This window comes from Neodiprion fabricii, chromosome 1, assembly GCF_021155785.1.
Source record: "Neodiprion fabricii isolate iyNeoFabr1 chromosome 1, iyNeoFabr1.1, whole genome shotgun sequence".
NCBI classification, from domain to species: Eukaryota; Metazoa; Arthropoda; class Insecta; order Hymenoptera; family Diprionidae; genus Neodiprion; species Neodiprion fabricii.
This window is the reverse complement of record NC_060239.1, coordinates 36,329,651-36,344,084: the sequence shown is the minus strand read 5'-3', so window position 1 is coordinate 36,344,084 and position 14,434 is coordinate 36,329,651. Positions and strand designations below refer to the sequence as shown.

General features: G+C 38.9%; 1 protein-coding gene across 9 annotated transcripts in view; it reads right to left on the bottom strand.

Annotated features, from left to right (window-relative positions):
- Window positions 1-14,434, bottom strand: part of LOC124186391 (potassium/sodium hyperpolarization-activated cyclic nucleotide-gated channel 2) — a 164,884-nt gene that overhangs the window by 44,148 nt on the left and 106,302 nt on the right. For all 9 annotated transcript variants that reach the window (XM_046578130.1, XM_046578061.1, XM_046578069.1 and 6 more), the window contains exons 4-5: window positions 13,814-14,154; window positions 12,148-12,418 (exon numbers count right to left, since the gene is read on the bottom strand). In XM_046578130.1, the coding sequence (XP_046434086.1) occupies window positions 12,148-12,418; window positions 13,814-14,154 (612 nt within the window). The remainder of the gene's footprint in view (window positions 1-12,147; window positions 12,419-13,813; window positions 14,155-14,434) is intronic.

The window sequence follows — 14,434 nt, the reverse complement described above, 5'->3', positions numbered from 1 at the left end:
TATATTATATATATAGGTATATAAGTCATGTTTAAATTCGACATTACAGACGCAGCTTTTACAAATCGTTTGTAAATTGATTCGGGATGAATTTATCTTCATCCTTTCAACTGGATGATAAATGGATGAAGTATACCTAATCACGCATCGCGATTTAACGTTGTGTTAATAAATCGTGTCTATTATTCTGCAATCAACGTGCGTTAGAAGCGTAAAAAATAATATTTATCACTCGTTGATGAATCTTTATAACAATCGTTATGAATACGATGGTTATAAATTTTCATTTTTTTTTTTTTTTTTTTTTTTGCTTAGCTCGTATAACGAATCGAGTTAAAGATCCAATGCAAGTATTATACGTATAATTAATCAAGACTTCGGTGTAAAATTTCATTCCCATTTATTATAGCGCGTGGTAGAAATCATCAGATATTAAAAGTAAACGTAATATTTTAAATCAGCGTGATCGAACAGTATGGAAGAAGCATATTTTTCAGCTCAAGATATTTAGCACTGATTTTTCATTATCCAATTTCTCGCAAATCGTAACGCGTTGATTGCGATATTGCAGATGTAGACTTTTTCTTTTTCTTTCTTCTTCTTCTCTTCGCGTGTTGAATTTCAAACAGAAACGCGCGCGATTGGAGAAAAAAACATGTTTTTTCAATCGGTTGTTTTCAAAGTTTTCGCAACGTTATTCACTCGTTTGCCAGTTTAAATTCATTTCACACATCAATGCGGCTTGCAACGGTTGACGATATTGAAAATGGCATTCAGTACACAGTTCGGCGGACCGTAATACGCGTATGTATTTTTGCATGCAAGTATTTTTTTTGTCAATACTTATTTTGCCGCTTGTTCACTTTACACATACGTGTGTTATTTTTTTTTTTTTTTTTTCTCTTAATTGTTTTGCAACGAACGAAGCGAACCGGCTGTTCGAATATCTGTCATCGGTACGCATAAAATGCGCGATGAAAAGCTATATTGAAATAGTTAATAAATATCAGTTCGATATATTTATATATATATATATATATATATATATATATATATATATATATAGCAAGAGGATAAAAGTGATAATCAAAGTATCTACAGCTGTGTGAGATTGATTGTGAGCTGTACAAAAATTCTTCACGGAATTGTAATATTACGTAATCATTCCGAGAATATCGCACTGCAATATGCATAATATCTACATACATAATACATTATACCAGGATAAAAATATACGTGTAATCACCCGCCCACTCCAAAATCACAATTATATCGATGATAACAGGGCAGGTTTGTACGTAAATGCCTAACTTACACGATAATTTAAACCGGAACCATGACGTTTTTTTTTTTTTTTTTTCTTATTTTTCTTGTAATTTTAGGATAATTATAACGCGTGATAAAAAGACAGGAAGCTGCTACATTACTGGTCAATGAAACGTTCGAATTGAAAAAAAAAAAGAAAGAAAGAAAGATACAATAAAAAGGAAGGAAAAAAAAAACGACAAATGATGTACTTTTATTGCGTACTTTCACGTCGTGCGAGTGCTTCTTTTTTTTTTTTTTTCTTTACGCAACGATCACTACGTAATCATAATTTGTTATCCAATTTTGGAAACAATTACAGATGTAAAATTAACTGCGACACACCATTTCAAGTGAAAAGCGTTAACATAATATCATAACTAATCGAGATGAACTTTTGACACAACCTAAATTTCGCCCATTCTCGCTACTTGGAAAAAAAATAAAAAAAAATAAGTAAGATTGTAACAAACGTGTATAATTTTTAAACACACACAGACACACACATATGTATATTATACGGATGCGTTCGCTGCGTACGAATTTGAATGCGAATTCGAAAATGGGGCTTAATCTTGGCGAGAGTTAAGGAACAACATATACGTCACATATTGTACACGTGCGTCACAATAATTAGCGGGAATTTTTTGTCCAAGAAGAGAAGTCAATAGCGATTTGACACCGTCGAAAGGACATGTCATTGAACAAAACGTATTACGTAGGAATGTTTAAGACTGAAGAGAGACAGAGAGAGAGAGAGAGAGAGAGAGAGAGAGAGAGAGAGAGAGAGAGAGAGAGAGAGAGAGAGAGAGAGAGAGAGAGAGAGAGAGAGAGAGAGAGAGAGAGAGAGAGAGAGAGAGAGAGAGAGAGAGAGAGAGAGAGAGAGAGAGAGAGAGAGAGAGAGAGAGAGAGAGAGAGAGAGAGAGAGAGAGAGAGAGAGAGGTAAAAAAAATCAACGAACCGCATTCCGCAAAAATATAATAAATATAAGTACATACATATAATATACATATCAACATCACGTGGATAGTATGCAATCGTTTCTCCGCATCTCTTGTTTCCTTTTTTGGTCACGGTTTGTAGCACAAGTATTCGCACGAGTACGTGTGTATAATGCCGTGTACACGTATAGATCGGCATTTCGCAGCCTGTGTCAAAAGACGTTTATACTTTGCGTGAGTTAAAGTCGAGTTAAAAGTAAAGTGAGCCTGGCGTCTGCGAGAGTCGCGAGAAGCGTCAGAGCGGATATCTTTAATCACCGTTCGTTCTAAATCGGTCGATAATCTCTGGCAATTTTCTTTTCCTCACATTATTTACCCGACCTTTTTCTTCCCCTCTCTTTGCGCTCCTCGGCTCTTCGCTAAATTATTGTTAGGTACACGCGGTTTAACTGCAGGGTAACGATATTCGCTCGACCCTCTTTATTCGCTGGGAAAAATTTCATTTGTTGCAGTAACGAGAAAAATTCAGTAAAACAGATATCGTTAAAAAAAAATGTCGGAATGTTGTTGGAATTAGGAAAAACGAGGTACGCGCAACCATTTTACGCTACTGTCGATCCTTTTTTAGTAATTGCAACGCAAAATCTGCTTGTTCGGTTTACTCTACTTTTATAGTTAAATAAGGCTTTAACGTCAATTTATTCTTGCACGAGCATTAAATTTTCGCAACAGTTGCAAAGAAAATATAGCAACAGTGATCGTAATTATAAAGAATAGTAACGGATACTAGACTTTCCGGTAACGGCTAGAAAACTAATTTTCATTTTCTTCCTAGAACTACATTTTTCGATTGTGGTAAAAAATGAAAAAAGTTAAAGACTGAGCGGTAACCGGAAATAAAGATTTCTCTCAGTATTCGTCGGACCGGTGGAGTTATTAATTTCTCCTTTTCAAATACACGGACACAGGCGTCGTTAATTTATATACTTTGTTATTCGAAATGAAAATGAAAAAAAAAAAAATTCATTTTCGTAGTATAAATAGAAGAATATATTACGTTGAACCTGCAATCAAACGACGAGTGAAATTTATCGTTTCGTGATCAAAAATCCGGGCACGCACGACTTTGATTTTCATTTTCCGCGATTACAACGGAATAAAATTGCTTATCTTTTGCCTCTGTAATTTGTCCGCGGTAATTATTTATTTTTCCCTTTTGTTTCTGTTCAAATTTGAATAACGAAGCTTACAGGACGCTAAATGTACACAAGTTTCTTTCTTCTTTATAAGTAAAACGTACAACGTTAAGCGACTTTGAAGAATCTTCACAGCGTTGCGTAACAGCTTGGGCAAAGAACAAGACGCGATATAAGTCGGCTGGTCTGCTCTTGTAATACGGTGCTATATATTGTTTAAATTCGCAAACTAGGTGTAATGACTAACGACAGGACATATCCCAATGACAGGATCTCCGTAATTTGACCTCACGCAAGTATTTTCGACTACACACTCGTCTGTAATATACCTATAAGTATATATATATATATATATATATATATATATATATATATATATATAGTGTAAGTGTCTGGCGATTTTCGTTTCTCGTAGAAATTCATACGCGAAATAATTATGCACTACGGTGTAATAAAAACGATGAAAAACTGCTGTGGGAAGAAAACGACGATTGCTGCTGCCGTTGCTGCAGCAGTGCAGAATTAGGATATGATCATCAGCGTCTGCTGTGAGCTTTTCTTACGTCAGAAGCGGACCATTTAGATAAACTCGATGCGTTCCCATATATAGATCAATTAAGACAATACTGTGTCAAGTAGTCTGTACAGCTTCTGGTGAACTGCTCGGTATTGTGATGTACGGTAAACGCAAACTCTGATTATATCGTTGTTTGTTTGCTCCTCGAGTAAGAGGAGAGGAGAGGAGAGGAGAGAAGAGGGAATGTCGTCCGACTCGCGAAACGGTCAGCCAAATCTGCGATACCTACCGTCTAAACATAGCCGAAGCGAGACTCCAAAACGACAAAAATTCTCCTTTCGTATCTCGTTCAGGGTTCCGTTGTACAATTTTTTGTATTTTTATTTTTCTTTTGGCCGCGTTGCTTCGCATTGGTTTACTTTTGATTCCGTTTTTGAATTCGCGGTAATCCCCGACAAGAGTGATTGTAAAGAAATTTGGAGCAGGGTTGAAGTTCCGAATTTGAAACGTTCCGAAAGTGTCAAATTCCGAATTTTTTTGGGGCGAAAATTGAAGTAAATTTATCAAACTTTGACGGAACATTGAAGTTTCGATTGGTTTGAAAACCGAGGGCTCAACCTTCCGAAAGTGCGAAGTTCCAAAAGTGCAAAATGCCGAAAGGGCGTAACTCCGACTAGTCAAAGTTCGGAAAATGCGAAGATGAGAAAATACAAAAATCTGAAACATCCAAATTTCGAATGATCGAAGATTTTCAGTTGCGTGAATTTTTGGCTTGGTGAAATTTCACCGCTTTGATCTTTCATTGTTTTTGATTTTCGATATTTCTACGTTCGGAATCCCGGCCATTCTGATTTTCAATTTTTCTCATTTTTTGCACCCACTCGTTGAGTAAACTACGCCGCGTGAGTATATTTTAATTTTTCGGAATTTCACTCCATCGAAACTTTATTTATCGGAATTTTGCTCCAACGAAACTTTACTTTTGGAAATTTTGCTCTGTCGTAACTTGAATTTTCGGTATCTTGCATTTAGGAACTTTGAACTACCGGCTTTCCGACCACTCGAAACTTAGATTTCTTTACTTCAAGATTTCGCCGTGAAATAATTCAACATTAGGCGTTTTCGGAACTTTTCAAATTCGAAACTTCAACCCCGTCCAAAAATACCGCCACCATTTATATCCATACAATATCGACTACGCACGTGCCTTTGAATTAAACGTTACGTATACGACACAACAGACTATTGCAAGTAAATAATTCCCATTTACCAAGAATATATTTAGCCTGACATTGTCGAGCGAATTGTTGCGTTGAAAGCTATACAAATAAGCCGATCAGTCAGTACGACGCATTTTCATTCCCGCATCACGTCATCTGTTCCAGCAATACGCTGCCTTGTATCTCAACGCGCATGTAGTACGAAAAGCGCACTGTTCGTTTTTACTGAATCATTGTCAGCCGCTGGTTTGTTACAGTTGATACAACACGAGCTGTCCGCTTTACAACGACAAGCATGTAATTCCATGGAGTGTTGAACGAAGCCAAGTTCACCGCAAGTTTCTCTGCCGTTCGTGCTTATCATCGACGCGTGTCAACGTCGCGATCATCGGCTGATAGATCGATCGTTTCGGTAGAACTTTCATCAACGATCTCACTTTTACGTTGAAAGATATTTCCCGTAACGTGGATTCCGCGACGCTCTAAGAATCTGCGAATATTGTTTACTCTGGGTTTCCACTTCCAAGGAGACGGATGACTTCGGGTCTCGATGTATAGGACAAACCATGGACTCGATTGGACGTTGCACCACCTACCGCAGTCCACATTGGTGCAAAAATATCTCAAGAGAACAGAGAAACTGTCAAATAGTGATGAACGGAGGTCCAAACGACACTGTAGGTACGTATAGTCCCGGTGACGAAGCGTTCACAACCAAATAATGGTGGACCCACATCGAGAAGATCGCTGGTGTTTCTCCTCGATCACGAGGTGCATCCGATCCGATCCCATTCCATTCCATTCCATTCCATTCCATTCCATCTCGTAGCACCGAAGCGTTACATTGCACACGAGCTTAGGCGACGCACCAGCAACTCAGGTTTAATCGGATGATTATTCTGAGATCACTCTTATACAGTAAATGATAGTAGCCGGCCGTTTACCGTTTGCCGGCTGCCGCCGAGCGTCGTGGATATTATTACTCGAGGTTTGGTCTGTTTTAACGTCGCTTCTTGCCGCCGCCAGAGAAGCGTTTAACGGTGTAACTTGTACGACATGGACCATCCAGCCTCTTCGCAGATTCTTGAGAGAGTCGCGTGATGTCGGTGAGCTTTGATCGATCCGCTTTAATCAAGGTCGAAGCTTTAATCAACCCCTTATCGGTCATTGGTTTGCACGTGCATCGGGACGAGAGAGAGGTTCGGAAACGGTAGGGTAAATTCATTTTTCAACATTCTCACAAACGGTTCTCCGTCAATGACGTTCGCCGAGCGGAGATCGCATGTCGTGTATACGAACTCGAGACGAGGATAATGAGCATATTTTATCATTCTGCCTCGGCCTGCTCCACTTTTCACGTGTTAAACGACGGTGCTTTGATCGTTTGTCCAATCAAGCCCGATGTTCGCCAAACGGAACTTGTCCAAGAATCATTTCTGCCCGGTTTTCTACCGGCTTGTAACATGCCTCAGATATTCCTACAGAAAAATTTCACCTCGTTTTATTCTCACTTCGTTTTGTTAGAAAAAAATAAATAAACTCGCGTTTGCACATTCGTGTGATACAATATAATAATATAATAATTCGTGTAGTAAGTAAAAGACGGAGGAGAAAGAGAGAAGAAAGCTTTTCAATTTTGGCTGGATCGCGAGAGCGGAAATATTCGACGATAAGAAACTTTCTTGATTCCGCGCTGCTTTCTGATTCGGTTCCAAAATATCTCTAAGATTTGTAATTTCTTCGTCAAGTTTACTTAACGTAATACAGAAGGTACAAAAACCGTCGGAAGTCAGGCGGAGATTAGGTTAATTTCCGTTTTGGCAGGGATTAGCGTGTATGCGATTGATGAAATTTTGGCAAAACTTGGAACGTAGAGAAGATGCGAAAATCCTTATCGTCCAACCCCTCTCAAGAAAATTGAATTAATTTTCAAAATATCTTCAACGATTCGTTGACGTTTGACACGCGAATTTTCAAGAATATGACGCATGACGGAGCCTGGCGACAAATTTTATGTAGAAGCGACGTTTCAAACCGCGCTCATAAATCATGTTTTATTAGATAATTAGACGTTAAAAAAATCTGTCGAGGCGATGAACGCGCCCACCGCGGTTCGTACACGCGATCATTATTATCTACATTACACACAGACAAGTTCCGTTACGACTAACCGCTGGCGCATGCTTATCTCTTCTTAACTACCAATCAAATCGAATACTATATATTTATACGGCGTATGGATGTATAATATAATACCGATCGATCCTGCAGATTTAACTTCGGGCCATAGCGATGTGCTTTGAATAATACTCCAGGCGTACGGAAATACCCAATCCTAAACAAGATCGCATAAACGGATTTATAACCGGTTACGAAACAGCCTTCTTTGGGTTTCAGAATATTAAGGAGAGCAAAACGTACCCACTGGATCTGGATGTGAGGGAGAGCTTTGTCCGCGGTGCAGAATTGTTTGAAATTCGACATGACTCTCGGACCCTCGAGACGTTTACTTTTGACTCGATGATATTTGATGCAAAGTGCAAACATGAACAGTTGCTGAATTAAAAATTGGGGAAATACTTGACTCGGTACTAAATTCATCACTTTGCAAATCAATTCAACTACTGCGAGTATCTAACAATAACCAAGGTAAAAATCTTTTGTTGTTAATATTCTCTCTTTTTCTGCTTCACGAAACGGTCTCTTTATTGTTAGTGAAATTCCATCCAATCGCACTGTTTTATTAGTTTTATAATAATTTGTATAAAATCTTCTCTAAACGTTTTACGAACCGTGTCCGAAATCCTTCCGAGTTTTATCAATGTTTCACGATAGAAGCACGGGGTCGAAGAAAACGAGATACGGTGATTCTTGTTCGTTGTAAAGTTGTCTGAATTTCAAACTTTTTTTTTTTTTCTTTTTCTCAAATCGAGAGTTTATCGGTACCTAAAGACAGTCCATCGTTTTTCTACAAGACCTGAAATTTCCCCGATACCAAAGGTCCGAATAGGCGAATGAATAATCGTTGAGATAAGGAAAAAGTAATTCTAGACTAAAACCAACACTTTTCCCGCATCACCGAAGTTGGCTGTATAAAGGGACTAAATCCACGGGATCCCGATAAGCGATCCTGATCCTCATAATCCAAATGATAAGGAAGTAAAGATCGTGTCCTGCGCCATGTGCGCAGTTAAGGTAATAAATTTATCAAGAAAGAAATCAAGAAAACCAAAAGAAAAAAATGCGTCCGTTCACCTGAAAAATACAGGTTTCCGTCGATCGGTTAAACAGCAACGATTATACAACAACAACAACAACAACAACGAGCGGAAGTCCAACCGTTGTGCCCAGAGCATAATTGACTCAGTAATGCCGCATAAATCGGTAACGTCGATGTATTTACGACTGAATTCTTGAAGCTGTCTCCGTCATCGTTACGTACACACCATGCTTGGCGTAATTAATGCGATAATTCTTAGACCAATGAATGAAATTTCACGTGCGTAGTAAGCTAAATTTCACGGTCGTTGTAGAAACGTGATCGGTTATTCGTACGTCGAATATAATCGCAAACTAGACTTACTAATGTGCCAAATAGTAGCCGAAATTGGACCACGATATTGTTATACGTTTAACGCACTCACCAATGATCGAGATAAATACTTACAGAGGCAATGTATCGGCGGTTTATAATGTATACCCTCCCTTTTCCCCGTGCAAATCACGCATCTATGATCCTGCTGATCGTAAGAATGATCGTTATTAAATATAAGTAGATACGAAATTCGATTTTTACCAATTGAACTTATGTATCGGGGAAATTGATTTTTGTTCATGTGGGTAGATCGATTCTCGCTGTTAAAGTTATTCGATAATCTGACATATCACGCGCGACGATTGTTATTCGATTTGTTTCGGATAAAAACGAATTTCAGCGTGAAAACGTATCTATCACTGTGTTATTTATATTAGAAAAATATCACCGTCATTTTCATTTCAGATCATTGATCCATAAGTACAGAAAAAGAAAAAATAAACAAATTCACGCTTCGTTCCAAACTAAATTCGATTGTCCAAACTGTTTTATAATTCTTCCAATATCGGCTATACGTATATATCCGATAAGGTTTCATATAACGGCGTTCGATATACAATGAAACGAGTTTAGTGTTATTCGCGAACATCTGGATTTGATCAGAACCGTTGAAAAACCAACAGCGATAACTGGATATAATATAAATACATAGAATACATATCTACGAGAGATATGTAAAAGATTGTTGTCCGCAGCTCTGCGGGAAATGGAATCGAGGATAATCCAATCCTGTCAAACGAGACAGAATTTCCGACAGCTGAATCGGCGATAAAAATTGTATTGTTTATGAAAATACGTCGTTGCACTTGCAAGCCCGACGTGTTATTGTCACACTTCGGCTTTTAAAAAATGTTTTCTTCGCATATATTTACAACCGCAGACCGTGTCTTCGATGCGTACAAGTTATTGCGGAGAAGATGTAAAATACGGATAGACAGAGGCGAAGTGAACGTTGCACGTCACCTTGTATGCTCAACCGAGTTTTGAGCCAAACAAGTTTTTTTTTTTTTTTTTCTTTATATATTGTTTCGTAAATCGTATTTCCCTATTTTGTTCGTTGTTTTCCGTTGTCTGTCTCTACTTCGTTTATTTTTCCCAGACTCTCGATGCGTACATACGCCTGGTAATCCCTGGCGCTTAATTTCCATAGCGAAACGTCGCGTAACGTTAGACCAATTGCAGCCTGTAACTTATACGATTGCCGGAACTAATCGCACGGCCTGTATCTACGTTCTACCGTTAAACCGGCAACGAGTTTTCGCTTCGAGTCTTACAGACGGCTAACTTGCTTGTATTGGCTGCAGTTAAGTTTAACAGGTTCGTTCCGAATGGAACGGTATATGTAATATACGTTGACGTACTCGTGCAAGAAACGCGATAAAACTTATCGGCGAGGAGAGAAGAAATTTGTAGGAAAAAATTTAAGATGAAATGGAGAAAAATGATAAAAAATTTTTTTGTACCTTTCGGACGTTTCGTCATTTTCGCTTACGTACGTTTAACGTAACTTGATACGTGTACCGAGATCGCGCTGCAATGAAATGGATTTAAGTAATCGATCGCACGATCTTTCGTTAAATATTTCTCATTCTTATCTTTATTTATAAATTGCGTGAAAGAAAAGCGAATCAAGCGATGAAAATCTGTTGGCCTGAACGGAACAATCCGAGAACTTCTCGCTGTATTCCCGTTATTTGATAATTAGAAAAATTTTTAAAAGATAGAAGAAATATTCCAATTTTAACAAAGATTTTCCCCGAAGTTTGATGAGTTCAAAGTCAATCCAAGTTTCGCAAATAACTGAGAAACGGTTGGGAATATTTTTCTAAAAAATCTAATTAGCTTGTCCAGAGTCATTGAATAAAACCATTGATTCGTTCAATCTCATTATCTTTGGTTAAAACATGATTGACGAAAAATTGTAGCGAAATCACAAATTTCCATCCTATTAATTTTAATCGTTTTCTTCTCCGAAAGCAGAAAAGCGGACTGTTTAAAAATTGAACGCCAGGTAAATCGCGACAAAATCGTGCATGTATTTTTGGGATGAGACACCATTCCGTTTGCAACGCCGAGACGTAATTCCGTGTTAGCCTAGGTTAGGGGAAAGTCCGAGGATTTTGTTTCACTTTAAATTCCCAGCTCCCGCATTAACGCTGATATTACACGCGTGCATAAATACGCAAAGCATTAAGTAGATAAGGTTACGCGGAATCCGTGTCACTCTCTTTGGCACCGTCTGGCGCACTGACAATGACTGGTAAATTTCTAAAAACCCATCCTCGGCAGGCGTTGGTTTAGTTTCACACGCCGGGATGATGATTAATACACGTATCTCGGCTTGCGGGATGCGTAATTATAACGTATAACGTATTTAACGAAGTACGTTGGATGCGTAAAATGTTAGAGGACGGAAATAATTGCGTATCCTGCCATTGGCGGGGGAAATTAGCGGAGGTATGATTAAAGTTTCACCAGCCGAGGTCTGAGTCACCTGCGGTGTAAGTCCGTGGGTACGTAAATGCATTCGCATTCCAAATGCGAAGATTTCGCGATTAGCGCGAAATTCATCGCGGCAATGTTCGCCACTGGCTCTCACAGTTTCCTTCCTAATTTCGGTGATTTGATAACGAGATATCTACCGGGGAGATTTTCGGTCGCGAAAGTATAACGGACCAAAATTATCTCGACTGTACGTATGGATTTTCTTTTTTCGTTAGATCTGCGAATACAGGTGAGAGGAATTCTTCAGTAATCAACGATACCGAGAAATAAATGGACCTATGAAAAACGAAGAAGGAAATATAAACAGCAACGAAAAAACGAGCAAAACGTTTTGTAGTTTATCGTGCCTAAATAAGTGTACGACAGCCAATTGTAATAAATTGAAAACGAAAAGTCGCAAATTAAATTATAGAAAAAATTCCGAGAGTCACGATTTTTCTTCGAATTCTTATTCGAATCAATTGATTGGGCCCTTTGTTCGGAGTTTAGGATACACGTAAACCGGAAGTGTGTAAATACTTCAAAAGTAGGTGTCGTTACAAGTCGCTAACGAATACTTGATGTATTGTTAAAATTTCGTCCAAATCGATAGAACTATTTTTGGTTAATTCGAACTACGAGAAACTTGCTACAAAGTTAAAAAATTCATTATTCCGTAACCGGAAGTGATGGAAGTTTGAAAAATTTCATGGATAAATTTCTCACCAAACTCTACGTAGAGTATTTATTTAGAAAACGATAAATATAATATGAATGCGAATGTTCAAACGCGTTTCGAAATCGAAGAGAATTTCCTGTTTTTGAAACGAGTGAGTCGTTTTCTTTTTCCTTCTCTAATTTTTGTATCCTTCTCTTTTCAAAGACTCACCGAAAGCTGGAACAGGGATGTATAACCCAATGACCCGCAGCCTTTTGTCGTATACGTTCCTTCATCAGGGCTTTTTTACTGCCGAACAATTTCATGGCCAGTTTGTTATCCGTCGGTTGAAATAGGGCCTGCAGTTGGTTCTTGAGGAAACTCTGCTTGACCTCCTGACCCGGAAGTCCCGGGCCAGGCTCCTCCTTCGGGGTTCCATAGAGCGAGACATCGTCAACCCCGAAGTGAACCTTGCCGCTACCCTTGTAGTTCATCTCGTTACCTGCGCAAAGAAGGAAACGTAAATTAAACCATTAATAAAATTTTCGACAGGTATAATAAGCCGTAACAAACATTTCTCCACTAACGATAATTGCTTTATTGGTATATTTTTCCGCTATATTGTTTTCCATTGCTTTTCTCTATCCTTTATCCTTCTTTATCCGGAGGTGAAAATTCATTGTCGATACTTGAAACGTTCAAGAAACAATGTGTCGTTTTTTCTTTTTTTTTACTTCCATGTTTCATTCTTTTGTTACGAAACATCAGCGTGAATGGAGGGGGAACTCGTCTACTCATTGAATTTCGAATCAATCAACGATTCTATTTTATCCTCCCACTCGAAAACAACGCGTGAATATACTTTTCTTTCTTCCTCGTTTCGTTATATCACATTTTTGTATCGATCGACATAGAACCGCAAAAAATTCAGGGACTTTGGACCGCGTGATTTGAGATCGTTTTTAGACTCAAATTTTTCACACTGTGTTGTGATATTCAATTTACTTACAACGAAATATTGCTTCTCACTTGCGTTCTATTTCGAACATTCGACGATCATCTCAACTTATCGTTAGTACTCTAAGGAAGCAATTATCTTATCGACATTCGTGGAAAAATATACACATCGCAAGAGCTCGGAAGTTGCCCGACATGCAAAGGAAGCTGTTACCGGTCAAGATAAATCTATTTCGAATATGTATGGCACGAAACTACGCGCGTTAATTTAAGGAACCCGATGAAATGTTGCTCCGTACCTAATAAGTATCATTGACAACTTGAAACGTGCTTAAAAATTCCACCAATAATCTCTCGTTTCGTAAAGAACATTTTCGAGATTATGATCATATGTATATATTATAATATTATCAATCTTCATTCGTATATTTTTGACTGTAAAACTATTGGTAATATCTTGCCTAACCTAACCTAACCTAACCTAACCTGTTCCGAGATGGCTTACAAATTCCGTCATATTTCGAAAACTATTGATCTGATTGTAACGAAACGGAGCGTAAATTTCGGCCGCAGCTTGTCGAAAGAAAAATAAAAATCGGTCAAGTGTAGTTCTGGATCTATGAACGAACACACGTCAAAAAGACTGCGAGTTAAACACGAGTAAAGAAGAATAGGAAGAAGATAACGGAAAAGTTTCACGATCATCGATGAAAAATGATAATCAACGACAACGAATACGAACAACAGCGACTGACCATTCCGATTGTTTATCCCGCGTCGTTTGTCGGCGGAATAACTAAACGAAAACAGGCACTTGAAATTCCACGAAGCGCGAGCGCGTTTTTTCCGCGATTGCGACGAGAATTCGAAGGATGATATTAAAGGCGTACACCGTGTATACAGACGCAACAGAGGGACAAAGGAGGAATCGTTTATCTACCAGTATCGGCAAGGAAGTCGGTGATGAGCAAGGTCTCGTCGTCTAGAGCGGTGACGAGGCTGTCCGTGCAAGTGTTGGTGTTCTCGATGCTAATTTTGATACTGTCATCCTTGTTGAGTCGCGGATGATTGTTGTTGTGGTTGTTCTGTTGGCTCAGGTGATGATGAGGCGACCTGACCGACTCGGTGCTGCTCGTGTGGAGGCCGCCGACTCCGGTGGCTCTTCCGTTTACCAACCTGAGGCTCGGGGCTCGCCTTCCGCCGCCTCCGCCGGAAGTCACTCGACCGCCCCCGCCTCCGCCACCTCCACCTCCACCTCCTCCCCCGCCGCCGTCGCCCTCCCTGAAAAACGCGAAATACAAGTTGGGACAAAATAAGAAGAAAGAAAAGGATGAGAGAAGCGATCCTTCGAATTCGGACATTTTTTTCACACCGTACGTGGACGGGGAAAATTTTTGCATTAACCCACTGTCGCACATTTATGTTGTATATTGCACTGAGAAAAATTTCATTTGTTACAGTAACTAGAAAAATTCGAGTAAAACAGGTGTCATTGAAAAAGTTGTTTGAATATCGTTGAAACTACGAAAAACGAGGTACGCGTAAACATTTTGCGCTATCG